General features: G+C 41.9%; 1 protein-coding gene across 1 annotated transcript in view; it reads right to left on the bottom strand.

Annotated features, from left to right (window-relative positions):
- LOC139409620 (glutamate receptor ionotropic, NMDA 3A-like) overlaps positions 1-27,549 on the bottom strand; it is a 42,948-nt gene continuing 15,399 nt past the window's right edge. The window contains exons 2-11 of the mRNA XM_071155041.1: positions 22,088-22,728; positions 20,662-20,857; positions 16,937-17,791; positions 13,540-13,685; positions 10,375-10,490; positions 7,980-8,131; positions 6,335-6,496; positions 2,776-2,846; positions 1,812-1,995; positions 1-237 (exon numbers count right to left, since the gene is read on the bottom strand). Coding sequence (XP_071011142.1) covers positions 1-237; positions 1,812-1,995; positions 2,776-2,846; positions 6,335-6,496; positions 7,980-8,131; positions 10,375-10,490; positions 13,540-13,685; positions 16,937-17,791; positions 20,662-20,857; positions 22,088-22,728 — 2,760 coding nt within the window. The remainder of the gene's footprint in view (positions 238-1,811; positions 1,996-2,775; positions 2,847-6,334; positions 6,497-7,979; positions 8,132-10,374; positions 10,491-13,539; positions 13,686-16,936; positions 17,792-20,661; positions 20,858-22,087; positions 22,729-27,549) is intronic.

Raw genomic sequence — 27,549 nt, 5'->3', positions numbered from 1 at the left:
CTACTCTGTCATGTTGTGTTTCTGCTGGTACCAATCCTCTACTCTGTCATGTTGTGTTTCTGCTGGTTGCTCCAGCTCCCTCTTCTTCATCATGGCGATGTGCAGCTGTTGTTTGATGATGGTGATGTGTGTCTCCAGCTCTGACAGCTCCTGCAGCATGGGGTTGGTCTTGGCCTGCAATCCCACCTGGTCTGTCCTCCCGTTACATGTTGCCTGCCGGGGGACCAGGCTCTTCACCTGTGGAGGAAGAAGACAAAATAAGATACATTTGGACACCCAATCCCCCCAATCAAAATATAAATTACAGAGTATTAGAGAGTATTCAACCCCCTGGACTTTTTCCACATTTTGTTACTTTACAAAGTGGGATTTAATTTAAATCTACACAAAAATAGAAAAATAATGTGAAAGTTGAAGAGAAATTGTAAAAATGTCTAAAATATAAAAAATAAAACAATAAGATCTCTTGATTAGACCACCTGATGTTAGAAACACCTGTCAGCAATTATAGCTATGAGTCTCTAAGAGCTTTGCACACCTGGATTGTACAATATTTGCCCATCAATCTTTAAAAAATTCTTCAAGCTCTGTCAAGTTGGTTGATAATCTTTGCTAGACAAGTCTTGCCATAGATTCAAGCCAGTTTAAGTAAATTGTAACTAGGCCACTCAGGAACATTCAATATTGTCTTGGTAAGCAGTGTAGATTTGGCCTTGTGTTTTAGGTTATTGTCCTGCTCAAAAGGGGAATGAAGTTTTACTCTAGGATTTTGCCTGTGCAGAAAAATGACAAGCATACCCATAACATGATGCAGCCACCACAATGCTTGAAAATATGAAGAGTGTGTTGTTGGATTTGCACAAAACATAACGCTTTGTATTCAGGACAAAAATGTAATTCTTTGCAGCATTAATTTAGTGCCTTGTTGGAAATAGGATGCATGTTTTGGAATAATTGTATTCTGTACGGGCTTCCTTCTTTTCACTCTGTCATTTAGGTTAGTATTGTGGAGTAACTACAATGTTGTTGATCCATCTTCAGTTTTCTCCGGTCCCAGCCGTTAAACTCCTTCCTCTACACCATCCAAAGGGTAATTAATAACTTCACCATGCTCAAAGGGTTAAATTAAGGTAAATAAAAGTAAAATAAAAAGGGATATGCCTTTGTCAGGTTTTTTTTACCCATCTACCAATAGGTGCCCTTCTTGCCAGGCATCAGAAAACCTCCCTGGACTTTGGTTGAATCTGTGCTTGAAATGCACTGATTGACTGAGAGACCTTACATATGATTGTATGTGTGGGGTACAGAGGTGAGGTAGTCGTTAAAAAATCATGTTAAACACTATTATTTCACACAGAGTGAGTCAATGCAATTTATATGACAAATTCTTACTCTTGAACGTATTTAGGCTTGCCATAACAAAGGGGTTGAATACTTATTGAGTCACTTCATTTCAGCTTTTAATTTTTTATAAATTTGTAAACATTACTAAAAACTAAATTTAACTTTGACATTTTGGGATATTGTTTGTAGACTAGTGACACAAAATCTAAATTTAAACCATTTTAAATTCCGGCTGTAAAACAACAAAATGTCGAAAAAATCAAGGGGGTTGAATGCTTTCTGAAGGCAAATTAGAGAAATGATTTTGTTTATTTTTAAAATGACCTTATTTGATCAATCCATTATGAATAAATCGTAACTACTGGTATTGGCTAGCTTTATTTGAATTAATTAAGGCTCTAGAATACAGGAAATAGCTCTTACAGGTGTTTTAAAAATGTGTTCTGTGCTTGAGGTGGCAATGCTACCTGAGGAGAAGGAGGAGAGGAAGGAGGTGGAAGGGCTGAGGGAGGAGGAGGAGAGCAATCACAGGGGGGAGACTCCAGAACATTTAGCAAGGACTCCTGAGGTGGGATCTTCCTCCTGTTGCAGTTGGAGCTGTGCCATGGTACACATGGCTGCAGTTGTTGTTGGTTGTTACCCATGATGCACCTTGGGGTCGAACAAAAAAACACAGATTTCATTTGTGGCGTTGTGATCTTGTTTTTTCCAGTATTCTTTATATGCCACTGGTCACCCTGTAGTTCTTTTCCACAGTCAATTTGGCAGTGGCTGATAAAAACCCCACCAGGGAACCTAATCTACAATGTACAGAGACCAGTGGAGGCTGCTGAGGGGAGGAGGGCTCATACTATTAGCTGAAATGGAGTAAATGGAAACCATGTGTTGGATGTATTTGACACCATTCCACTAATTATTCTCCAGCCGTTATCATGAGCCCGTCCTCCCAAATAAGATGCCACCAGCCTCCTGTGACAGAGAGCCACGTTTCTAAAACTATACATTAACCTAATAGCGCAACATAAAGTGAGTCGTCTGTCAGGTCTTTATTTTACAGTGATATGCAAGACTGACTAAATTCATAGTGTGTAATCTATTCACATTAAAAGTTATTTTTATAAATTAGATTCTCTATCTGTTACTGGACATGGTACATGACATGGATAGGATCTTTTCCATGGTCAGTTAGTAAGGTGATTCATCTAATAGGTTTTCGAAGTGTCCAAGAATGGACCCCTCATTCCATAGGGTTCTGGTCAAAAGTAGTGCACTATGTAGGGAATAGTGTCTTTGCTATCATCACTGACAATTATATTTCCCTGCCATTAAAACCAGTGACACACGCTGTCAAACTGCCACCTTTAAATCACCAGTCAATCCACGGTCTTTTTCTGTGCGGCTTTTATGTGAAGGTACACAGGACATTGTTACCTTTCTTCTGGCTTGGCTACAGTCTGCAGTTTATCGTCATTGAAAGATGAGTTCATTGCTCGATGTAACCTCTGTGGGACAGAGCAGACATAATATGTCAAACAGAAACTATACAGATACCAGAGTATGATATTATCAGAAGAATTTCAGTCATTTCTGAATGGGACTGCCAGGCAGAAGAAATATCAGCCCACGGAGAGAAGTACTATCAGCCCACGGAGAGAAGTACTATCAGCCCACGGAGAGAAGTACTATCAGCCCCCGGACAGAAGTACTATCATCCCACGGAGAGAAGTACTAACAGCCCACGGAGAGAAGTACTATCAGCCCCCGGAGAGAAGTACTATCAGCCCACGGAGAGAAGTACTATCCGCCCACGGAGAGAAGTACTATCCGCCCACGGAGAGAAGTACTATCAGCCCACGGAGAGAAGTACTATCAGCCCACGGAGAGAAGTACTATCAGCCCACGGAGAGAAGTACTATCAGCCCACGGAGAGAAGTACTATCAGCCCACGGAGAGAAGTACTATCAGCCCACGGAGAGAAGTACTATCAGCCCACTAAGAGAAGTACTATCAGCCCACGGAGAGAAGTACTATCAGCCCCCGGACAGAAGTACTATCAGCCCACGGAGAGAAGTACTATCAGCCCATGGAGAGAAGTACTATCAGCCCACGGAGAGAATTACTATCAGCCCACGGAGAGAAGTACTATCAGCCCACGGAGAGAAGTACTATCAGCCCCCGGAGAGAAGTACTATCAGCCCACGGAGAGAAGTACTATCAGCCCACGGAGAGAAGTACTATCAGCCCACTGAGAGAAGTACTATCAGCCCACGGAGAGAAGTACTATCCGCCCACGGAGAGAAGTACTATCAGCCCACGGAGAGAAGTACTATCAGCCCACGGAGAGAAGCACGAGATTATACTTCAACTTCCTAGAGGTTTCCCTGTTAGTTAACACTATCAATATTTCCCTTTACTGTGCTAATTGTGATCGCAACATACCGAAACAAAACAAACTATGCAAAACTTAGTTTGCACAACTAACTATGCAAGAGATTTTTTTGTAGACAGAACGCATCTGAGTAGGATTCTATTGCATTGACATGCAGGACTTAGCATGTACTCTACTCAGACCGGTGCACCATATCCAATCAGAACTGCAGGAAGCCTATATGCATGTAGTCCATTGCCATATATGGATCTGTTCTATTCAATTTGAACTGGACTGTGTTTACAGCATGAGCAGTCGTGAGTAGATGCACTTGCTTTGAGATCGAAGTGAGAGCTGCATGTTGCCACGTGGGCACATTTTGTTCATATTATTTGCTAGTTAGTGAGTTATTAGTCCAGTTATAGATCATTTCTTGTCAACGATAAGGCAGTGATTGCTTCCTCCAAGAGCACAAAACGTGTACATTTCTAGACACATTTGAAAAGCCAATAGCTTTTTTTTCTCTTAAAGGGGCAGTGTTGTATTTTGAGACAGTCTTGAATAAGCTAAGTAGCCAATAGGCAGAAGGTTATTATTATTTGACCATGTTGGTCATCTATGAACATTTGAACATCTTGGCCATGTTCTGTTATAATCTCCACCCGGCACAGCCAGAAGAGGACTGGCCACCCCACATAGCCTGGTTCCTCTCTAGGTTTCTTCCTGGGTTTTGGCCTTTCTAGGGAGTTTTTCCTATCCACCGTGCTTCTACACCTGCATTGCTTGCTGTTTAGGATTTTAGACTGGGTTTCTGTACAGCACTGAGATATCAGCTGATGTACGAAGGGCTATATAAATACATCTGGTTTGATTAGCATCATTTGTCTCATTCTCTGTAATAATGGTATGGGATGGTACGGGTTTTGTAAAGTGGTTTCTTGCATCAAACAACAACATGTTCAGTCACCTCCTTGTCTGAAGGACAAGTGGATAAACTTGTTAATGTGAAGCCCTGCATGTTTTTTGTTTTAAATCTCATGGAATGTAGACCTACATTGAACACCACACATTGGCTCCTACTGTAGGCTGAATGATAGAACAGATATTTCCATCGTAAAATGTTATGGGATGCATTTTCTCCATTGTTTTTGATGGTAGGCCTCTCTGGTAGGTAGGTCTACATTATGATCAAATAGCCACAGTAGCCTACTTGGACACTGTTAAAACTGTAACTTAAAGCTGGTTCAACCTCAAGGTATACAGTAAAAGCACACTGGAAGTTACACAACATTGTTACGGTGCATTAGAACGCTGCGTTAGTTACCTGTCTAGTATGCAGCCGGTTAACATAGTGATAGTTAAATTAGTTACCTGACTAGTATGCAGCCAGTTAACTATCACTATGTTTAGTTAGTTACCTGACTAGTATGCAGCCAGTTAACATAGTGATAGTTAAATTAGTTACCTGACTAGTATGCAGCCAGTTAACATACTGATAGTTAAATTAGTTACCTGACTAGTATGCAGCCAGTTAACATACTGATAGTTAAATTAGTTACCTGACTAGTATGCAGCCAGTTAACATAGTGATAGTTAAATTAGTTACCTGACTAGTATGCAGCCGGTTAACACTGGAAGTTACACAACATTGTTACGGTGCCTTAGAACGCTGCGTTAGTTACCTGACTAGTATGCAGCCAGTTAACATAGTGATAGTTAAATTAGTTACCTGACTAGTATGCAGCCGGTTAACATAGTGATAGTTAAATTAGTTACCTGACTAGTAGGCAGCCGGTTAACATAGTGATAGTTAAATTAGTTACCTGACTAGTAGGCAGCCGGTTAACATAGCGATAGTTAAATTAGTTACCTGACTAGTATGCAGCCAGTTAACTATCACTATGTTTAGTTAGTTACCTGACTAGTAGGCAGCCGGTTAACATAGTGATAGTTAAATTAGTTACCTGACTAGTATGCAGCCAGTTAACATAGTGATAGTTAAATTAGTTACCTGACTAGTATGCAGCCGGTTAACTATCACTATGTTTAGTTAGTTACCTGACTAGTAGGCAGCCGGTTAACATAGTGATAGTTAAATTAGTTACCTGACTAGTATGCAGCCAGTTAACTATCACTATGTTTAGTTAGTTACCTGACTAGTAGGCAGCCGGTTAACATAGTGATAGTTAAATTAGTTACCTGACTAGTAGGCAGCCGGTTAACATAGTGATAGTTAAATTAGTTACCTGACTAGTATGCAGCCAGTTAACATACTGATAGTTAAATTAGTTACCTGACAAGTAGGCAGCCGGTTAACATAGTGATAGTTAAATTAGTTACCTGACTAGTATGCAGCCAGTTAACATACTGATAGTTAAATTAGTTACCTGACAAGTAGGCAGCCGGTTAACATACTGATAGTTAAATTAGTTACCTGACTAGTATGCAGCCAGTTAACTATCACTATGTTTAGTTAGTTACCTGACTAGTATGCAGCCGGTTAACATAGCGATAGTTAAATTAGTTACCTGACTAGTATGCAGCCGGTTAACATAGCGATAGTTAAATTAGTTACCTGACTAGTATGCAGCCGGTTAACATAGCGATAGTTAAATTAGTTACCTGACTAGTATGCAGCCAGTACTTGAACTTGGGCTCCTTGACTCTGGGTATGACAAAGCGGTAGATTATGTGTTCAGCCAGGGTGGTGAGGAGAGACAGACCCAACCCGACACACAGCATCAAAAACAGGCCTGAGAAATGCTTAATGCCCATCTGTAGGGTCTGGAGAGAGCAGAGACAAACACACAGGATATAAAACACAGTTTGTACTGTATGCTGTGAGTTCAGCATATCAATACATTCATCATTTGTACATTTCCCTTGCATAAGAATCAAACTGAAATATTTCACACATTTTTCAAATAGCGTCTTATTTATGGAAGATTATTGACGAAAACAAATGGGCAGTTTTATTTTCTGTTGCAGCGACAAGCTTCTGTAATTTATAATGAACATCATTAAGACTTTTTGAAATCACAGAATAGAGATCATTTAGCATTGTGATGTAGTACATCAGTATTTGTATTGAAGTAGTATAATGTACATTACCTCTGTGACTGGTTGAAGTAGTATAATGTACAGTACATTACCTCCGTGACTGATTGAAGTAGTATAATGTACAGTACATTACCTCTGTGACAGGTTGAAGAGGTATGATGTACAGTACATTACCTCTGTGACTGGTTGAAGTAGTATAATGTACAGTACATTACCTCTGTGACAGGTTGAAGAGGTATGATGTACAGTACATTACCTCTGTGACTGGTTGAAGTAGTATAATGTACAGTACATTACCTCTGTGACAGGTTGAAGAGGTATGATGTACAGTACATTACCTCTGTGACTGGTTGAAGTAGTATGATGTACAGTACATTACCTCTGTGACTGATTGAAGTAGTATGTTCTACATTACCTCTGTGACTGATTGAAGTAGTATGCTATACATTACCTCTGTGACTGATTGAAGTAGTATGATATACATTACCTCTGTGACTGATTGAAGTAGTATATTCTACATTACCTCTGTGACTGATTGAAGTAATATGTTCTACATTACCTCCGTGACTGATTGAAGTAGTATGATATACATTACCTCTGTGACTGATTGAAGTAGAGTCATGTACATTACCTCCGTGACTGATTGAAGTAGTATGTTCTACATTACCTCTGTGACTGATTGAAGTAGTATGATATACATTACCTCTGTGACTGGTTGAAGTAGTATGATGTACATTACCTCTGTGACTGGTTGAAGTAGTATGATATACATTACCTCTGTGACTGATTGAAGTAGAGTCATGTACATTACCTCCGTGACTGATTGAAGTAGTATGTTCTACATTACCTCTGTGACTGATTGAAGTAGTATGATATACATTACCTCTGTGACTGGTTGAAGTAGTATGTTCTACATTACCTCTGTGACTGATTGAAGTAGTATGATATACATTACCTCTGTGACTGGTTGAAGTAGTATGATGTACATTACCTCTGTGACTGGTTGAAGTAGTATGCCATACATTACCTCTGTGACTGGTTGAAGTAGTATGATATACATTACCTCTGTGACTGATTGAAGTAGAGTCATGTACATTACCTCCGTGACTGATTGAAGTAGAGTGATGTACATTACCTCCGTGACTGATTGAAGTAGTATGTTCTACATTACCTCTGTGACTGATTGAAGTAGTATATTCTACATTACCTCTGTGACTGCGAAGCTCCGTTTCCCACAGGGTACCACTTTGTACCACTTATCATGTAGCATGTCTATGAAGCCGTCAGACTTGTACTGGCTCACCAGCTCTGAGATATTAGAGGTCAGGTGGGAGTTCTGGCGCAGGCCGATGCCGTAACCTGGGAACAGACAGAATGACTTAGAAAACACAGCAGGCCGATGCCGTAACCTGGGAACAGACAGAAAACACAGCAGGCCGATGCCGTAACCTGGGAACAGACAGAAAACACAGCAGGCCGATGCCGTAACCTGGGAACAGACAGAAAACACAGCAGGCCGATGCCGTAACCTGGGAACAGACAGAAAACACAGCAGGCCGATGCCGTTACCTGGGAACAGATAGAAAACACAGCAGGCCGATGCCGTAACCTGGGAACAGATAGAAAACACAGCAGGCCGATGCCGTAACCTGGGAACAGACAGAAAAACACAGCAGGCCGATGCCGTAACCTGGGAACAGACAGAATGACTTCCATATTATAATGTCTTGTCTTATCCTTTCTACAAGTGGTTCTATATTATAATGTATTGTCTTATCCTTTCTACCAGTGGTTCTATATTATAATGTATTGTCTTATCCTTTCTACCAGTGGTTCTATATTATAATGTCTTGTCTTATCCTTTCTCCAGTGGATCTACATTATAATGTCTTGTCTTAACCTTTCTACCAGTGGTTCTATATTATATTATAATGTCTTGTCTTATCCTTTCTACCAGTGGTTCTATATTATATTATAATGTCTTGTCTTATCCTTTCTACCAGTGGATCTATATTATAATGTCTTATCTTATCCTTTCTACCAGTGGATCTATATTATAATGTCTTATCTTATCCTTTCTACCAGTGGTTCTATATTATAATGTCTTATCTTATCCTTTCTACCAGTGGTTCTATATTATATTATAATGTCTTGTCTTATCCTTTCTACCAGTGGTTCTATATTATATTATAATGTCTTGTCTTATCCTTTCTACCAGTGGATCTATATTATAATGTCTTATCTTATCCTTTCTACCAGTGTTTCTATATTATATTATAATGTCTTGTCTTATCCTTTCTACCAGTGGTTCTATATTATAATGTCTTGTCTTATCCTTTCTACCAGTGGTTCTATATTATAATGTCTTGTCTTATCCTTTCTACCAGTGGTTCTATATTATAATGTCTTGTCTTATCCTTTCTACCAGTGGTTCTATATTATAATGTCTTGTCTTATCCTTTCTACCAGTGGTTCTATATTATAATGTCTTGTCTTATCCTTTCTACCAGTGGTTCTATATTATAATGTATTGTCTTATCCTTTCTACCAGTGGTTCTATATTATAATGTCTTGTCTTATCCTTTCTACCAGTGGTTCTATATTATAATGTCTTGTCTTATCCTTTCTACCAGTGGTTCTATATTATAATGTCTTGTCTTATCCTTTCTACCAGTGGTTCTATATTATAATGTCTTGTCTTATCCTTTCTACCAGTGGTTCTATATTATAATGTCTTGTCTTATCCTTTCTACCAGTGGTTCTATATTATAATGTCTTGTCTTATCCTTTCTACCAGTGGTTCTATATTATAATGTCTTGTCTTATCCTTTCTACCAGTGGTTCTATATTATAATGTCTTGTCTTATCCTTTCTACCAGTGGTTCTATATTATAATGTCTTGTCTTATCCTTTCTACCAGTGGTTCTATATTATAATGTCTTGTCTTATCCTTTCTACCAGTGGTTCTATATTATAATGTCTTGTCTTATCCTTTCTACCAGTGGTTCTATATTATAATGTCTTGTCTTATCCTTTCTACCAGTGGTTCTATATTATAATGTCTTGTCTTATCCTTTCTACCAGTGGTTCTATATTATAATGTCTTGTCTTATCCTTTCTACCAGTGGTTCTATATTATAATGTCTTGTCTTATCCTTTCTACCAGTGGTTCTATATTATAATGTCTTGTATTATCCTTTCTACTAGTAGTTCTATATTGTAATGTATTGTCTTATCCTTTCTACTAGTGGTTCTATATTATAATGTCTTGTCTTATCCTTTCTACCAGTGGTTCTACATTATAATGTCTTGTCTTATCCTTTCTACTAGTAGTTCTATATTGTAATGTATTGTCTTATCCTTTCTACCAGTGGTTCTATATTATAATGTCTTGTCTTATCCTTTCTACTAGTAGTTCTATATTATAATGTCTTGTCTTATCCTTTCTACCAGTGGTTCTATATTATAATGTCTTGTCTTATCCTTTCTACCAGTGGTTCTGTAGTTAGCACAAAAATGAGAGGGGACAGAGGGCATACCTGTATTGTTCCTCTTCATTATGGATACAGAATTAACACCTTATTTCATGTCAATCTACTTGCCTTCAATTGCAAATGGTTTCCCCACGGTGAGTGTCTTGCATTCTGCATCTATAGACACCTCGTGGTCTAGTAAGGCCTTGTCCATGATGAAAGCATCCAGTTGCTGTGGATCATGCCTGAAAAGACACACAATTTGCTACTGAATACACACATCACGACAAGAGAGAAACCACTACATGAAAACAGATCTAAGACAACAACACAGCATGGCAGCAACAAAACATGACAACACAGCATGGCAGCAACACAACAACACAGCATGGCAGCAACAAAACATGACAACACAGCATGGCAGCAACAAAACATGACAACACAGCATGGCAGCAACACATGACAACACAGCATGGCAGCAACAAAACATGACAACACAGCATGGCAGCAACAAAACATGACAACACAGCATGGCAGCAACACAACATGACAACACAGCATGGCAGCAACAAAACATGACAACACAGCATGGCAGCAACAAAACATGACAACACAGCATGGCAGCAACACAACATGACAACACAGCATGGCAGCAACAAAACATGACAACACAGCATGGCAGCAACAAAACATGACAACACAGCATGGCAGCAACACAACATGACAACACAGCATGGCAGCAACACAACACAACAACACAGCATGGCAGCAACACAACATGGCAACAACACATGACAACACAGCATGGCAGCAACGCAACAACACAGCATGGCAGCAACACAAAACACAGCATGGCAGCAACACAACAACACAGCATGGCAGCAACACAACAACACAGCATGGCAGCAACGCAACACAGCATGGCAGCAACACAACAACACACCATGGCAACAACACATGACAACACACCATGGCAACAACACATGACAACACAGCATGGCAGCAACGCAACAACACAGCATGGCAGCAACACAACAACACAGCATGGCAGCAACACAACAACACAGCATGGCAGCAACACACCATGGCAACAACACATGACAACACAGCATGGCAGCAACGCAACAACACAGCATGGCAGCAACACAAAACACAGCATGGCAGCAACACAACAACACAGCATGACAGCAACACAACAACACAGCATGGCAGCAACACAACAACACAGCATGGCAGCAACGCAACACAGCATGGCAGCAACACAAGAACACACCATGGCAACAACACATGACAACACAGCATGGCAGCAACACAACAACACAGCATGGCAGCAACAAAACATGACAACACAGCATGGCAGCAACACATGACAACACAGCATGGCAGCAACACAACAACACAGCATGGCAGCAACACAACAACACAGCATAGCAACAACATTTACATGACAACACAGCATGGCAACAACACATGACAACACAGCATGGTAGCAACACAACAACACAGCATGGTAGCAACACAACAACACAGCATGGTAGCAACACAACAACACAGCATGGTAGCAACACAACATGACAACACAGCATGGTAGCAACACAACAGGACAACACAGCATGGTAGAAAAACAACACGACAACACAGCATGGTAGAAAAACAACACGACAACACAGCATGGTAGCAGCACAACATGACAACACAGCATGGTAGCAGCACAACATGACAACAAAGCATGGTAGCAATACAACATGACAACACAGCATGGTAGCAACACAACATGACAACACAACATGATAGCAACACAAAACAGGGTACAAAGATTATAGGCACAAACAGCACAAAGGGACAGAAGGTAGAGACAACAATACATCACACAAAGCAGCCACAACAATACATCACACAAAGCAGCCACAACAATACATCACACAAAGCAGACACAACTATCAGTAAGAGTGTCCATGATTGAGTCTTACTGATGTTAGACATGCAACATTTTACATTGTTGCCATTTAGCAGACACGTATCCAAAGTGACTTATTGGAGCAATTAGGGTGAAGTGCCTTGCTCAAGGGCACAGACAGACTTTTACCTTTTGGTAACTGGCCCAACGCTCTTAATCGTTAGGCTGCCTGCCGTTAGCTATTTTTCAATTCTATTTTTTAATAACTTCCAGGCGTCCACATGTTAAACCCTTTTTCATACAGTGCATACTAATATATATTGTTGGCTATAGTAAAGATGTGGGAGGGCTATCTCTGCCTCTGAAAGAAACTCAGGCAAGCCGATACGGTATGCACGTCCTTATCAGAATACGTTCCAGAAGGATCTGATCAGTGGCGAGCAGGTGCAAGTCTTCAGTCATCTCCTCACCTCCCTCACACAGAGAGAAAGGTACGTACATTACCAGTCAAAAGTTTGGACACCTACTCATTCAAGGGTTTTTCTTTATTTTTACTATTTTCTACATTGTAGAATAATAGTGACGACATCAAAACTATGAAATAACACATATGGAATCATGTAGTAACCAAAAAATAGTGTTAAACAAATCAAAATAGATTTTAGATTCTTCAAAGTAGCCAAGTGTTCGCCTTGATTACAGCTTTGCACAATCTTGGCATTCTCAACAACCAGCTGTGTATTTTGATTTGTTTAACACTTTTTTGGTTACTACATGATTCCATATGTATTAAGTTATCGTTTTTTTGCAGTACTAAACGTGTTACATCTAGAGTATTATGGTGTTTTACTGCAGAACTAAACGTGTTAAATCTAGAGTATTATGGTGTTTTACTGCAGAACTAAACGTGTTAAATCTAGAGTATTATGGTGTTTTACTGCAGAACTAAACCTGTTAAATCTAGAGTATTATGGTGTTTTACTGCAGAACTAAACGTGTTAAATCTAGAGTATTATGGTGTTTTACTGCAGTACTAAACCTGTTAAATCTAGAGTATTATGGTGTTTTACTGCAGAACTAAACCTGTTAAATCTAGAGTATTATGGTGTTTTACTGCAGAACTAAACGTGTTAAATCTAGAGTATTATGGTGTTTTACTGCAGAACTAAACGTGTTACATCTAGAGTATTATGGTGTTTTACTGCAGAACTAAACGTGTTAAATCTAGCCCTATGTGGCAGAGTATTATGAGTGGGACATATTCAGAACTGTTATGAAGTCTCCCTGTATAAAGCCTGTATTGGTACCCATGTTAAAGCTGTGATGAGTCAGTATTGTATCATGTTGGTACCCATGTTAAAGCTGTGATGAGTCAGTACTGTATAGTCATGACTCACTTCAGATGTTCTATTCCATCTGGGGTTGCTGGTACGTTGTACCGTCTCATGTATTCGTGCATCTCTGGAAAGCTTTTCTTCAGGTAATCCTCGGCACTGCTCTCCCGAACCGTGGCGAAGCGGAACCCCTGTGATGGGTGATGAAGCTGGAAGAACAGAAAACAAGGAACTGTTACAGTGGTCTATCACCCCCTGTAACTGTTAGTGGTCTAGTACCTCCTGTAACTGTTAGTGTGGTCTATCACCCCCTGTAACTGTTAGTGGTCTATCACCCCCTGTAACTGTTAGTGGTCTAGTACCTCCTGTAACTGTTAGTGGTCTATCACCCCCTGTAACTGTTAGTGGTCTAGTACCTCCTGTAACTGTTAGTGTGGTCTATCACCCCCTGTAACTGTTAGTGGTCTATCACCCCCTGTAACTGTTAGTGGTCTAGTACCTCCTGTAACTGTTAGTGGTCTATCACCCCCTGTAACTGTTAGTGGTCTATCACCCCCTGCAACTGTTAGTGGTCTAGTACCTCCTGTAACTGTTAGTGGTCTATCACCCCCTGTAACTGTTAGTGGTCTATCACCCCCTGTAACTGTTAGTGGTCTAGTACCTCCTGTAACTGTTAGCGTGGTCTATCACCCCCTGTAACTGTTAGTGTGGTCTAGTACCTCCTGTAACTGTTAGTGTGGTCTATCACCCCCTGTAGCTGTTAGTGTGGTCTAGTACCTCCTGTAACTGTTAGTGTGGTCTATCACCCCCTGTAACTGTTAGTGTGGTCTAGTAACTCCTGTAACTGTTAGTGGTCTAGTACCTCCTGTAACTGTTAGTGTGGTCTAGTACCTCCTGTAACTGTTAGTGTGGTCTATCACCCCCTGTAACTGTTAGTGGTCTATCACCCCCTGTAACTGTTAGTGGTCTAGTACCTCCTGTAACTGTTAGTGTGGTCTATCACCCCCTGTAACTGTTAGTGGTCTATCACCCCCTGTAACTGTTAGTGGTCTAGTACCTCCTGTAACTGTTAGTGGTCTATCACCCCCTGTAACTGTTAGTGGTCTAGTACCTCCTGTAACTGTTAGTGTGGTCTATCACCCCCTGTAACTGTTAGTGGTCTATCACCCCCTGTAACTGTTAGTGGTCTAGTACCTCCTGTAACTGTTAGTGGTCTATCACCCCCTGTAACTGTTAGTGGTCTAGTACCTCCTGTAACTGTTAGTGTGGTCTATCACCCCCTGTAACTGTTAGTGGTCTATCACCCCCTGTAACTGTTAGTGGTCTAGTACCTCCTGTAACTGTTAGTGGTCTATCACCCCCTGTAACTGTTAGTGGTCTAGTACCTCCTGTAACTGTTAGCGTGGTCTATCACCCCCTGTAACTGTTAGTGTGGTCTAGTACCTCCTGTAACTGTTAGTGTGGTCTATCACCCCCTGTAACTGTTAGTGTGGTCTAGTACCTCCTGTAACTGTTAGTGTGGTCTATCACCCCCTGTAACTGTTAGTGTGGTCTAGTAACTCCTGTAACTGTTAGTGGTCTAGTACCTCCTGTAACTGTTAGTGTGGTCTAGTACCTCCTGTAACTGTTAGTGTGGTCTATCACCCCCTGTAACTGTTAGTGGTCTAGTACCTCCTGTAACTGTTAGTGTGGTCTAGTACCTCCTGTAACTGTTAGTGTGGTCTAGTACCTCCTGTAACTGTTAGTGTGGTCTAGAACCTCCTGTAACTGTTAGTGTGGTCTAGAACCTCCTGTAACTGTTACTGTGGTCTAGTACCTCCTGTAACTGTTAGTGTGGTCTAGAACCTCCTGTAACTGTTAGTGTGGTCTATTACCTCCTGTAACTGTTAGTGGGTCTAGTAACTCCTGTAACTGTTAGTGGTATAGTAGTTCCTGTAACTGTTAGTGTGGTCTAATACCTCCTGTAACTGTTAGTGTGGTCTAGCACCTCCTGTAACTGTTACTGTGGTCTAGTAACGCCTGTAACTGTTACTGTGGTCTAGTACCTCCTGTAACTGTTAGTGTGGTCTATTACTTCCTGTAACTGTTAGTGTGGTCTAGTGCCTCCTGTAACTGTTAAAGTGGTCTAGTACCTCCTGTAACTGTTAGAGTGGTCTAGTACCTCCTGTAACTGTTAGAGTGGTATTGTACCTCCTGTAACTGTTAGAGTAGTCTATTACCTCCTGTAACTGTAGTCTGTAACCTCCTGTAACTGTGGTCTGTAACCTCCTGTAACTGTGGTCTGTAACCTCCTGTAACTGTGGTCTGTAACCTCCTGTAACTGTGGTCTGTAACCTCCTGTAACTGTGGTCTATTACCTCCTCATCACAGCTTACCTGTTACAGAGCTCTCTTAGCTCCTGTTACCTTTAAACTGTGATTGTTATTATTATTTTTTTTTAAAGGAGTTGGGCTGTCCAACCATTTTGCATGTATTGTTTAGACAGCACAGTGAAAGACTGACAGGAAAGATAGGATGAGAGGGTGATCTAGAATAGCAGTGGGATGGATTTGATCCCACATTCACACTGATACATTATATGACCTATTCCGGAGGCAGTTGCTTAGACCAGTCGGACTGTCCCAGACAGACCACTGATTAATTGTGATGATACTGCACTTTAAACTGGAACTCTCCACAACACTGCAACCCTCATATATCTACTGGACTCTTTTCAAAAATACCCTTTTCACTTCAACTCCTCTCCATTGTAAAATCCATAACCTCCTGAACCTTATGCCTCATCCAGCCCCATACACCAGCCACTCTCCCAGGGCCCTCTCCCTAACCCCTCTCCCCAGGACTCTCTCCCAGTCTCTTTCCCTCTCCCCATACCCCAGCCACTCTCCCAGGGCCCTCTCCCCTCTCCCTAACCCCTCTCCCAGGGCCCTCTCCCCTCTCCCTAACCCCTCTCCCCAGGACTCTCTCCCAGTCCCTTTCCCTCTCCCCATACCCCAGCCCCTATCCCAGGGCCCTCTCCCCAGGCCCCTCTCCCAGGCCCCTCTCCCAGGGCCCTCTCCCAGGCCCCTGTCCCTCTCCCCATACCCTATCCTCAGGCCCTCTCCCAGGCCCCTCTTCCCAGCCCCTCTCCTCAGTCCCTCTCCCTCTCCTTAACCCTTCTAAAACAGGCCCCTCTCCCCATATCCTAGCCACACTCCCTAGCCCCTCTCCCTCTCCATAGCCCCCCTTACCCCAGCCCCTCTCCCCAACCCCACTCTCTAGCCCCTCTGCCTCTCTCCCTCTCCCCAGCCCCCTCTCCCCAGGCTCCTCCCCCTAGCCCCCTTACCCCAGACCCTCTCCCCAGACCCTCTCCAGGCCACTCTTCCCAGCTTCAGGCCTCAGCCCCACAACACCCTACGGTGCACTATTTATGCACGTGTTGTAGTACTGGACAGGAGTTAATACAGCTGAGTTTTCCTACCTTTGGATCGTGTATTCCTGAGAGTTGCTGGAATGTTTTCTCCCCCACCATGACGGCGGCCAGATTGGCTGTGTAGGTGGACAGACAGAACAGGCAGAAGATAGCCCAGAGATTCATGAGGAACCGCCCCGTCCAGCACTTAGGAGGTTTAATGGCAGCTGTACGGCCAAACAGGATGGCATAGCAGACATTCAGAGCCGAGGAGAAGGAGAACACCTTATCTCTGTTCCTGCCTCGCGGCGTCATCCCAAACGGGCTGTTCCACTCGTAGATGGTCAGGAACACGGCAGTAACGTGTAGCGAGACGAATATCCCCAGCCACATGGACCAGTGGAGGGGCCACATGAATGCCCCGATGGGCGCGGCCGTATCCCGGGTCCGTACCAGGATGCCCAGAGAGGTGGAGAAGAACGGGGAGGTGAAGTCTATAACCCTGCTCCGGGCCGAGTTGATACTGAAAGATGTGACGGCCAGGTGGGCCGCTCCGCTGAGAAGATCCCCCACCAGCCCTGTCCAGCGTCCGCTCTTAAACCCACCGTACTTGCCGTCGCCTACAATATACAGGTCGAAGTCAAACCCCATGTCCTCCGCCAGTTTCTCCAGTAGATCGACGCAGTAGCCGTAGCAACACTTCTTATACTCCATGGGAATGCTGTCGTTAGGCCCCCGCATCTGGAGGAAGAGAGACTGGAGCAGGGCTGTGTTGTTGGTGAGGGGGTTCAGGCAGAGCTGACCAGCGGGACAGAGACCGTCCTCATCCACCTCCCGGGTGAAGACGAAGGGGTGCTCCACCAGGGTGACCACCCGCAGATGGAGCCGCGACAGGTACCTCCAGTCCCCGCCCTGATAGGATGCCTGTTTGTTAGACCAGGCAACATAGTCCATCAGGGAGGGGTAGAAGGAGAGAGGGAGAAGGAAGGAAAGAGAGAGAAAGAAAAAAAACATGAGGAAGGTGGAAAAGAGAGGTTAACCGTAGCAGTGCCAGCATTTACATGTTTGGCATCTGACAAGAGGTGGCAAGGAGAGGAATAATAGCACAAACAGGTATGGTACCCAGGCTATAATGTTCTAGTCCAGGCAGCATAGTCCATGAGCTAGGGTTGTAGTACTGGAGTCAACATATTGAGTGTCTTGGTCTTGTCTCGGTGTCGGATACATTGGTACTCGGTCTCGGAAAGCGAGCACTCGTCATTTCTTCCTGGGACCTACTGAGACCAGCAGAGTAAAAAACTAATAATTATCAGCTTCCATTCAGTCAGAGCATTAAACCGCTTCTCCAGACCACATGGAAACACCTCCTTCATGTCACATGACTATCCTGTTGCCTTTTAAAACCTGGTCTTCCTACTTTACTTGTAACATTACATTATCAAACGTTGTCACGCTTATCAGAATATCCCTGATTCGCTGGTAGGGAAGAGGGAGAATGTCCTTGATGAGCTGGTAGGGCACAGGGAGAATGTCATTGATGAGCTGGTAGGAAACAGGGAGAATGTCCTTGATGAGCTGGTAGGGCACAGGGAGAATGTACTTGATGAGCTGGTAGGAAACAGGGAGAATGTCCTTGATGAGCTGGTAGGGCACAGGGAGAATGTACTTGATTTGATGGTAGGGAAGAGGGAGGGAATGTCCTTGATTTGATGGTAGGGAAGAAGGAGAATGTCCTTAATTCGCTGGTAGGAAAGAGGGAGGGAATGTCCTTGATTCGCTGGTAGGGAAGAAGGAGAATGTCCTTGATTCGCTGGTAGGGAAGAGGGAGAATGTCTTTGATTCACTGGTAGGGAAGTGTGGGGGAATTGTTTATAAGTTGAGTGCCTATTATTAGTAAGGGGGGACCAGGGGGAAGTTGTAACATATCTATTAGTAAGGGGAGACCAGGGGGAAGTTGTAACATATCTATTAGTAAGGGGAGACCAGGGGAAGTTGTAACATAGGGGAGACCAGGGGGAAGTTGTAACATATCTATTAGTAAGGGGAGACCAGGGGGAAGTTGTAACATATCTATTAGTAAGGGGAGACCAGGGGAAGTTGTAACATATCTATTAGTAAGGGGAGACCAGGGGGAAGTTGTAACATAGGGGAGACCAGGGGAAGTTGTAACATATCTATTAGTAAGGGGAGACCAGGGGAAATTGTAACATATCTATTAGTAAGGGGAGACCAGGGGGAAGTTGTAACATATCTATTAGTATGGAGAGACCAGGGGGAAGTTGTAACATATCTATTAGTAAGGGGAGACCAGGGGAAGTTGTAACATAGGGGAGACCAGGGGAAGTTGTAACATAGGGGAGAACAGGGGAAGTTGTAACATAGGGGAGACCAGGGGAAGTTGTAACATAGGGGAGACCAGGGGAAGTTGTATCATATCTATTAGAGAGGGGAGACCAGGGGAAGGTGTAACATATCTATTAGTAAGGGGAGACCAGGGGGAAGTTGTAAGATATCTATTAGTAAGGGGAGACCAGAGGAAGTTGTAACATATCTATTAGTAAGGGGAGACCAGGGGGAAGTTGTAACATATATATTAGTAAGGGGAGACCAGAGGAAGTTGTAACATATCTAATAGTAAGGGGAGACCAGGGGAAGTTGTAACATATCTATTAGTAAGGGGAGACCAGGGGAAGTTGTAACATATCTATTAGTAAGGGGAGACCAGGGGGAAGTTGTAACATATCTATTAGTAAGGGGAGACCAGGGGGAAGTTGTAACATATCTATTAGTAAGGGGAGACCAGGGGGAAGTTGTAACATATCTATTAGTAAGGGGAGACCAGGGGGAAGTTGTAACATATCTATTAGTAAGGGGAGACCAGGGGGAAGTTGTAACATATCTATTAGTAAGGGGAGACCAGGGGAAGTTGTAACATATATATTAGTATGGAGAGACCAGGGGGAAGTTGTAACATATCTATTAGTAAGGGGAGACCAGGGGGAAGTTGTAACATATCTATTAGTAAGGGGAGACCAGGGGAAGTTGTAACATATATATTAGTAAGGGGAGACCAGGGGGAAGTTGTAACATATATATTAGTAAGGGGAGACCAGGGGAAGTTGTAACATATCTATTAGTAAGGGGAGACCAGGGGGGAGTTGTAACATATCTATTAGTAAGGGGAGACCAGGGGAAGTTGTAACATATCTATTAGTAAGGAGAGACCAGGGGGGAAGTTGTAACATATCTATTAGTAAGGGGAGACCAGGGGGAAGTTGTAACATATCTATTAGTAAGGGGAGACCAGGGGAAGTTGTAACATATCTATTAGTAAGGGGAGACCAGGGGAAGTTGTAACATATATATTAGTAAGGGGAGACCAGGGGGAAGTTGTAACATATCTATTAGTAAGGGGAGACCAGGGGGAAGTTGTAACATAGGGGAGACCAGTGGGAAGTTGTAACATATCTATTAGTAAGGGGAGACCAGGGGGAAGTTGTAACATATCTATTAGTAAGGGGAGACCAGGGGGAAGTTGTAACATATCTATTAGTAAGGGGAGACCAGGGGGAAGTTGTAACATATCTATTAGTAAGGGGAGACCAGGGGGAAGTTGTAACATATCTATTAGTAAGGGGAGACCAGGGGAAGTTGTAACATATCTATTAGTAAGGGGAGACCAGGGGGAAGTTGTAACATATCTATTAGTAAGGGGGGACCAGGGGGAAGTTGGAACATATCTGTTTCTCTGAGCCCCTCCCCCTCCCTCATCTCTCTCTCCTCCTCCCTCTCACCTGTTTGTTGGTCCAGGCAGTGTAGTCCAGTAGCACCCTGTCATGCTTCCATCGGCCCAGTCTGGTCCACATGGGCTTCCCTATGGGGTCGTGTTGCAGGGACCAAATAAAGTGATGGCTCTCAGAGGAGATCACTGTCTCCTCCTGGGACGAGATGAAACCACTCAGACCTTCAAACGACGTGTTGGACAGAAACCTGCAGGGGGAGGGCAGAGAAACAGATGAGGTTATAGGATAAGGGTACATTTGAGGCTTAGAATTCAGGGGTTGAAGGCCAGAACAGAAAACCACTCAGGTGAATCTGATGTGGGACTGTCTTCTGTTCATGAATCTCAATGAAATCATATAATTCTTTACACCTGCACTTGCAGCTTGAGGACACTGTGACTAAACTACTGCAGCAGACAGCACCGTCTTAATAAACCTAGCTACTGAGATGAGCTCTAAGCTGCACAAGCCTGGTTCATTATGTGCCCTTTTGGCAGGGCCTGAGCCCTGATGCCAGGAAAGGCAAAGAGGGGGTTGTATCTGTGACCTGCTGGTCAAACAGAACCATCATGGGGTCAGACTATAGATAACTCAATCATGGGGTCAGACTATAGATATCAGTATCATGGGGTCAGACTATAGATATCTCTATCATGGGGTCAGACTATAGATAACTAACAGGGGGTTAGACTATAGATATCTCTATCAGGGGGTCAGACTATAGATATCTCTATCAGAGTGTCAGACTATAGATATCTCTATAATGGGGTCAGACTATAGATATCCCTATCAGGGGGTCAGACTATAGATAACTATCATGGGGTCAGACTATATATATCACTATCATGGGGTCAGACTATAGATATCTCTATCATGGGGTCAGACTATAAATATCCTATCAGGGGGTCAGACTGTGTATGTCTGATAGATGGGGTGGCAGGGTAGCCTAGTGGTTAGAATGTTGGACTAGTAACTGAAAGGTTGCAAGTTCAAATCCCTGAGCTGACAAGGTACAAATCTGTCGTTCTACCCCTGAACAGGCAGTCAACCTACTGTTCCTAGGCTGTCATTGAAAATAAGAATTTGTTCTTAACTGACTTGCCTAGTTAAATTAAGGTAAAATAAATATATATCACTATTAGGGGGTCAGACTCTATCAGGTGGTCATTTAAAAAAAAAAAAAGATTTACCTTTAGGCAAGTCAGTTAAGGACATGCTCCACACCTGACTTGAGACAGTAAGGGGGATCTCAGCTCTCTCTGTTTTGGCAAGTTTGTTGTTGTGGAATTTTTATAAGAGACATACAGTATGTCCTCTAGGTTATGTATTTACAGGTGTTGACCAATACAGAGCTTTTGTCCTAAACCACTAGGATTAAATCACCACAATCTTCTTTATTAATGCTTCTTTGAGAAGTGAATCAGCATCAGTACTGCACCTGGACAGATATTTCCCTGAGGTCATGTTCCTGTTCTGGCTACTCTGTGTATCCATGCAGTTGGTGATGGAGGGGATGAGGGCGAGCTCAGGGGAGCGGTACGCAGCTGACCCCACCACCCGGGCCACCAGCTCCAGCCCATCCTGTACGTAGTGATCCAGGGAGGGAGTCCCCATCCTGCCATGGGCCAGCAGTCCCGCCGGCAGCCCCTCGGTCCTCAGCTCCTCCACGTCCTGTGTGTCCCCCAACACCCAGTGGTACTCTGGCAGCATCAGGCCCAGCTTGGTCACCACGTTAAAGATCCTCTTCATGTCCCGGATGTCGCAGCCGAATGTTACGACTGTAGACGTTGACTCCTTGATGGACTCCAGGTATCCCCGTAGAGAGGTCTGGAAGTCAGCCTTGGAGACAGAGCTGTTGGGGTGAGATCCAGAGGAGGTAGTGTAGGTGGTGATGTTGACCACAGAACCCAGGTGGAACTTGGTGTTGTTACGGAGACGAACAAGGAAGCTAGAAATGTTCCACTCCTGACAGAGCAGGAGGCTGACGTCATACCAGCTGTTGATCACCAGCAGGGAGTAGAGCAGCTCCACCTGGGGCAGGGCCGGGTTCTGCATCGGCATCTGGAAATGGAGAGGGTTCTGAAAGGAGGGAGAGAGGGAGGAGAGGAGGCAGAGCGAGAGATACAGTCCCAGTCAAAGTTTTTTACTATTTTCTTCATCGTAGAATAATAGTGAAGACATCAAAACAATGAAATAACACATATGGAATCATTTATTAACCAAAAAAGTATTTTTTTTAAATAAAACAATTATTTTAGAATGGGAGATTCTTCAAAGTAGCCACCCTTTGCCTTGATGACAGCTTTGCACAATCTTGGCCTTCTCTCAACTCTCCTCCACTCCTCACTACATGTGCTGCCATAGAAACGGAATCAATAGAACAGGCGTCCCCATTCAAGTCAATGATGGCATAATGGGTGGACTGGTGGCCACTACAAAGAGCAAAGTAGGAAGTAAAAGCAGGAAGTGGACTGGTGGCCATTACATGAGCAACATCAGTTAACATCATTTGATTGAACATTATAAAATTACCATGGAAATTATTACATCACAATACAAGGCAGCCTTTGCCAGTGTACCTGAGAGTTTACCAGTCATATTACCAGGGTTAGAGGTTATTTTCATTCTATTTACCAGGGTTACAGGTTCTATTCATTCTATTTACCAGTCATATTACCAGGGTTAGAGGTTATTTTCATTCTATTTACCAGGGTTAGAGGTTCTATTCATTCTATTTACCAGTCATATTACCAGGGTTAGAGGTTATTTTCATTCTATTTACCAGGGTTAGAGGTTCTATTCATTCTATTTACCAGTCATATTACCAGGGTTAGAGGTTCTATTCATTATATTTACCAGGGTTAGAGGTTCTTTTCATTCTATTTACCAGGGTTACAGGTTCTATTCATTCTATTTACCAGTCATATTACCAGGGTTAGAGGTTCTTTTCATTCTATTTACCAGTCATATTACCAGGGTTACAGGTTCTATTCATTCTATTTATCAGTCATATTACCAGGGTTAGAGGTTCTATTCATTCTATTTACCAGGGTTACAGGTTCTATTCATTCTATTTACCAGTCATATTACCAGGGTTAGAGGTTCTATTCATTCTATTTACCAGTCATATTACCAGGGTTAGAGGTTATATTCATTCTATTTACCAGTCATGTTACCAGGGTTACAGGTTCTATTCATTCTATTTACCAGTCATATTACCAGGGTTAGAGGTTCTATTCATTCTATTTACCAGGGTTAGAGGTTCTATTCATTCTATTACCAGTCATATTACCAGGGTTAGAGGTTCTATTCATTCTATTTACCAGGGTTAGAGGTTCTATTCATTCTATTTACCAGTCATATTACCAGGGTTACAGGTTCTATTCATTCTATTTACCAGTCATATTACCAGGATTACAGATTCTATTCATTCTATTTACCAGTCATATTACCAGGGTTAGAGGTTCTATTCATTCTATTTACCAGTCATATTACCAGGGTTACAGGTTCTATTCATTCTATTTACCAGTCATATTACCAGGGTTACAGGTTCTATTCATTCTATTTACCAGGGTTAGAGGTTCTATTCATTCTATTTACCAGTTATATTACCAGGGTTAGAGGTTCTATTCATTCTATTTACCAGTCATATTACCAGGGTTACAGGTTCTATTCATTCTATTTACCAGTCATGTTACCAGGGTTAGAGGTTCTATTCATTCTATTTACCAGTCATATTACCAGGGTTAGAGGTTCTATTCATTCTATTTACCAGGGTTACAGGTTCTATCCATTCTATTTACCAGTCATATTACCAGGGTTACAGGTTCTATTCATTCTATTTACCAGTCATATTACCAGGGTTAGAGGTTCTATTCATTCTATTTACCAGTCATATTACCAGGGTTAGAGGTTATATTCATTCTATTTACCAGTCATATTACCAGGGTTACAGGTTCTTTTCATTCTATTTACCAGTCATGTTACCAGGGTTACAGGTTCTATTCATTCTATTTACCAGTCATATTACCAGGGTTAGAGGTTCTATTCATTATATTTACTAGTCATATTACCAGGGTTAGAGGTTCTATTCATTCTATTTACCAGTCATATTACCAGGGTTAGACGTTCTATTCATCCTATTTACCAGTCATATTACCAGGGTTAGACGTTCTATTCATCCTATTTACCAGTCATATTACCAGGGTTAGACGTTCTATTCATTCTATTTACCAGTCATATTACCAGGGTTACAGGTTCTTTTCATTCTATTTACCAGTCATATTACCAGGGTTACAGGTTATTTTCATTCTACTTACCAGTCATGTTACCAGGGTTACAGGTTCTATTCATTCTATTTACCAGTCATATTACCAGGGTTACAGGTTCTATCCATTCTATTTACCAGTCATATTACCAGGGTTACAGGTTCTTTTCATTCTATTTACCAGTCATGTTACCAGGGTTACAGGTTCTATTCATTCTATTTACCAGTCATATTACCAGGGTTAGAGGTTCTATTCATTATATTTACTAGTCATATTACCAGGGTTAGAGGTTCTATTCATTCTATTTACCAGTCATATTACCAGGGTTAGACGTTCTATTCATCCTATTTACCAGTCATATTACCAGGGTTAGACGTTCTATTCATCCTATTTACCAGTCATATTACCAGGGTTAGACGTTCTATTCATTCTATTTACCAGTCATATTACCAGGGTTACAGGTTCTTTTCATTCTATTTACCAGTCATATTACCAGGGTTACAGGTTATTTTCATTCTACTTACCAGTCATGTTACCAGGGTTACAGGTTCTATTCATTCTATTTACCAGTCATATTACCAGGGTTACAGGTTCTATCCATTCTATTTACCAGTCATATTACCAGGGTTACAGGTTCTATTCAATCTATTTACCAGTCATATTACCAGGGTTACAGGTTATTTTCATTCTACTTACCAGTCATGTTACCAGGGTTACAGGTTCTATCCATTCTATTTACCAGTCATATTACCAGGGTTACAGGTTCTATTCATTCTATTTACCAGTCATATTACCAGGGTTACAGGTTCTATCCATTCTATTTACCAGTCATATTACCAGGGTTAGAGGTTCTATTCATTCTATTTACCAGTCATATTACCAGGGTTACAGGTTCTATTCATTCTATTTACCAGTCATGTTACCAGGGTTAGAGGTTCTATTCATTCTATTTACCAGTCATATTACCAGGGTTACAGGTTCTATCCATTCTATTTACCAGTCATATTACCAGGGTTAGAGGTTCTATTCATTCTATTTACCAGTCATATTACCAGGGTTACAGGTTCTATTCATTCTATTTACCAGTCATGTTACCAGGGTTAGAGGTTCTATTCATTCTATTTACCAGTCATATTACCAGGGTTAGAGGTTCTATTCATTCTATTTACCAGTCATATTACCAGGGTTACAGGTTCTATTCATTCTATTTACCAGTCATGTTACCAGGGTTAGAGGTTCTATCCATTCTATTTACCAGTCATATTACCAGGGTTACAGGTTCTATTCATTCTATTTACCAGTCATATTACAAGGGTTACAGGTTCTATCCATTCTATTTACCAGTCATATTACCAGGGTTAGAGGTTCTATTCATTCTATTTACCAGTCATATTACCAGGGTTACAGGTTCTATTCATTCTATTTACCAGTCATATTACCAGGGTTAGAGGTTCTATTCATTCTATTTACTAGTCATATTACCAGGGTTAGACGTTCTATTCATCCTATTTACCAGTCATATATCCAGGGTTACAGGTTCTATTAATTCTATTTACCAGTCATATTACCAGGGTTACAGGTTATTTTCATTCTATTTACCAGTCATGTTACCAGGGTTACAGGTTCTATTCATTCTCTTTACCAGTCATATTACCAGGGTTACAGGTTCTATCCATTCTATTTACCAGTCATATTACCAGGGTTACAGGTTCTATTCATTCTATTTAACAGTCATATTACCAGGGTTACAGGTTCTATCCATTCTATTTACCAGTCATATTACCAGGGTTACAGGTTCTATTCATTCTATTTACCAGTCATATTACCAGGGTTACAGGTTCTATCCATTCTATTTACCAGTCATATTACCAGGGTTACGGGTTCTATTCATTCTATTTACCAGTCATATTACCAGGGTTAGAGGTTATATTCATTCTATTTACCAGTCATATTACCAGGGTTACAGGTTCTATTCATTCTATTTACCAGTCATATTACCAGGGTTACAGGTTCTATCCATTCTATTTACCAGTCATATTACCAGGGTTACAGGTTCTATTCATTCTATTTACCAGTCATATTACCAGGGTTACAGGTTATTTTCATTCTATTTACCAGTCATGTTACCAGGGTTACAGGTTCTATTCATTCTATTTCCCAGTCATATTACCAGGGTTAGAGGTTATATTCACCAGTCATATTACCAGGGTTACAGGTTCTTTTCATTCTATTTACCAGTCATGTTACCAGGGTTACAGGTTCTATTCATTCTATTTACCAGTCATGTTACCAGGGTTACAGGTTCTATTCATTCTATTTACCAGGGTTAGAGGTTCTATTCATTCTATTTCCCAGTCATATTACCAGGGTTACAGGTTCTATTCATTCTATTTACCAGGGTTAGAGGTTCTATTCATTCTATTTACCAGTCATATTACCAGGGTTACAGGTTCTATTCATTCTATTTACCAGGGTTAGAGGTTCTATTCATTCTATTTACCAGTCATATTACCAGGGTTAGAGGCATCCTCTGATGTCTGTACTTCTAGCACTGACTTTGGCAGTAGTTTGCAAAGGAGCCGAAAGATCAATGCTATGGTTAGTTTCCTTCCAGAGGTCAGCAAGTTTTATA

The sequence above is a fragment of the Oncorhynchus clarkii genome, chromosome 5 (genome assembly GCF_045791955.1).
Source record: "Oncorhynchus clarkii lewisi isolate Uvic-CL-2024 chromosome 5, UVic_Ocla_1.0, whole genome shotgun sequence".
In the NCBI taxonomy this organism is placed as follows: Eukaryota; Metazoa; Chordata; class Actinopteri; order Salmoniformes; family Salmonidae; genus Oncorhynchus; species Oncorhynchus clarkii.
This window is presented reverse-complemented; position numbering and strand designations above follow the sequence as displayed.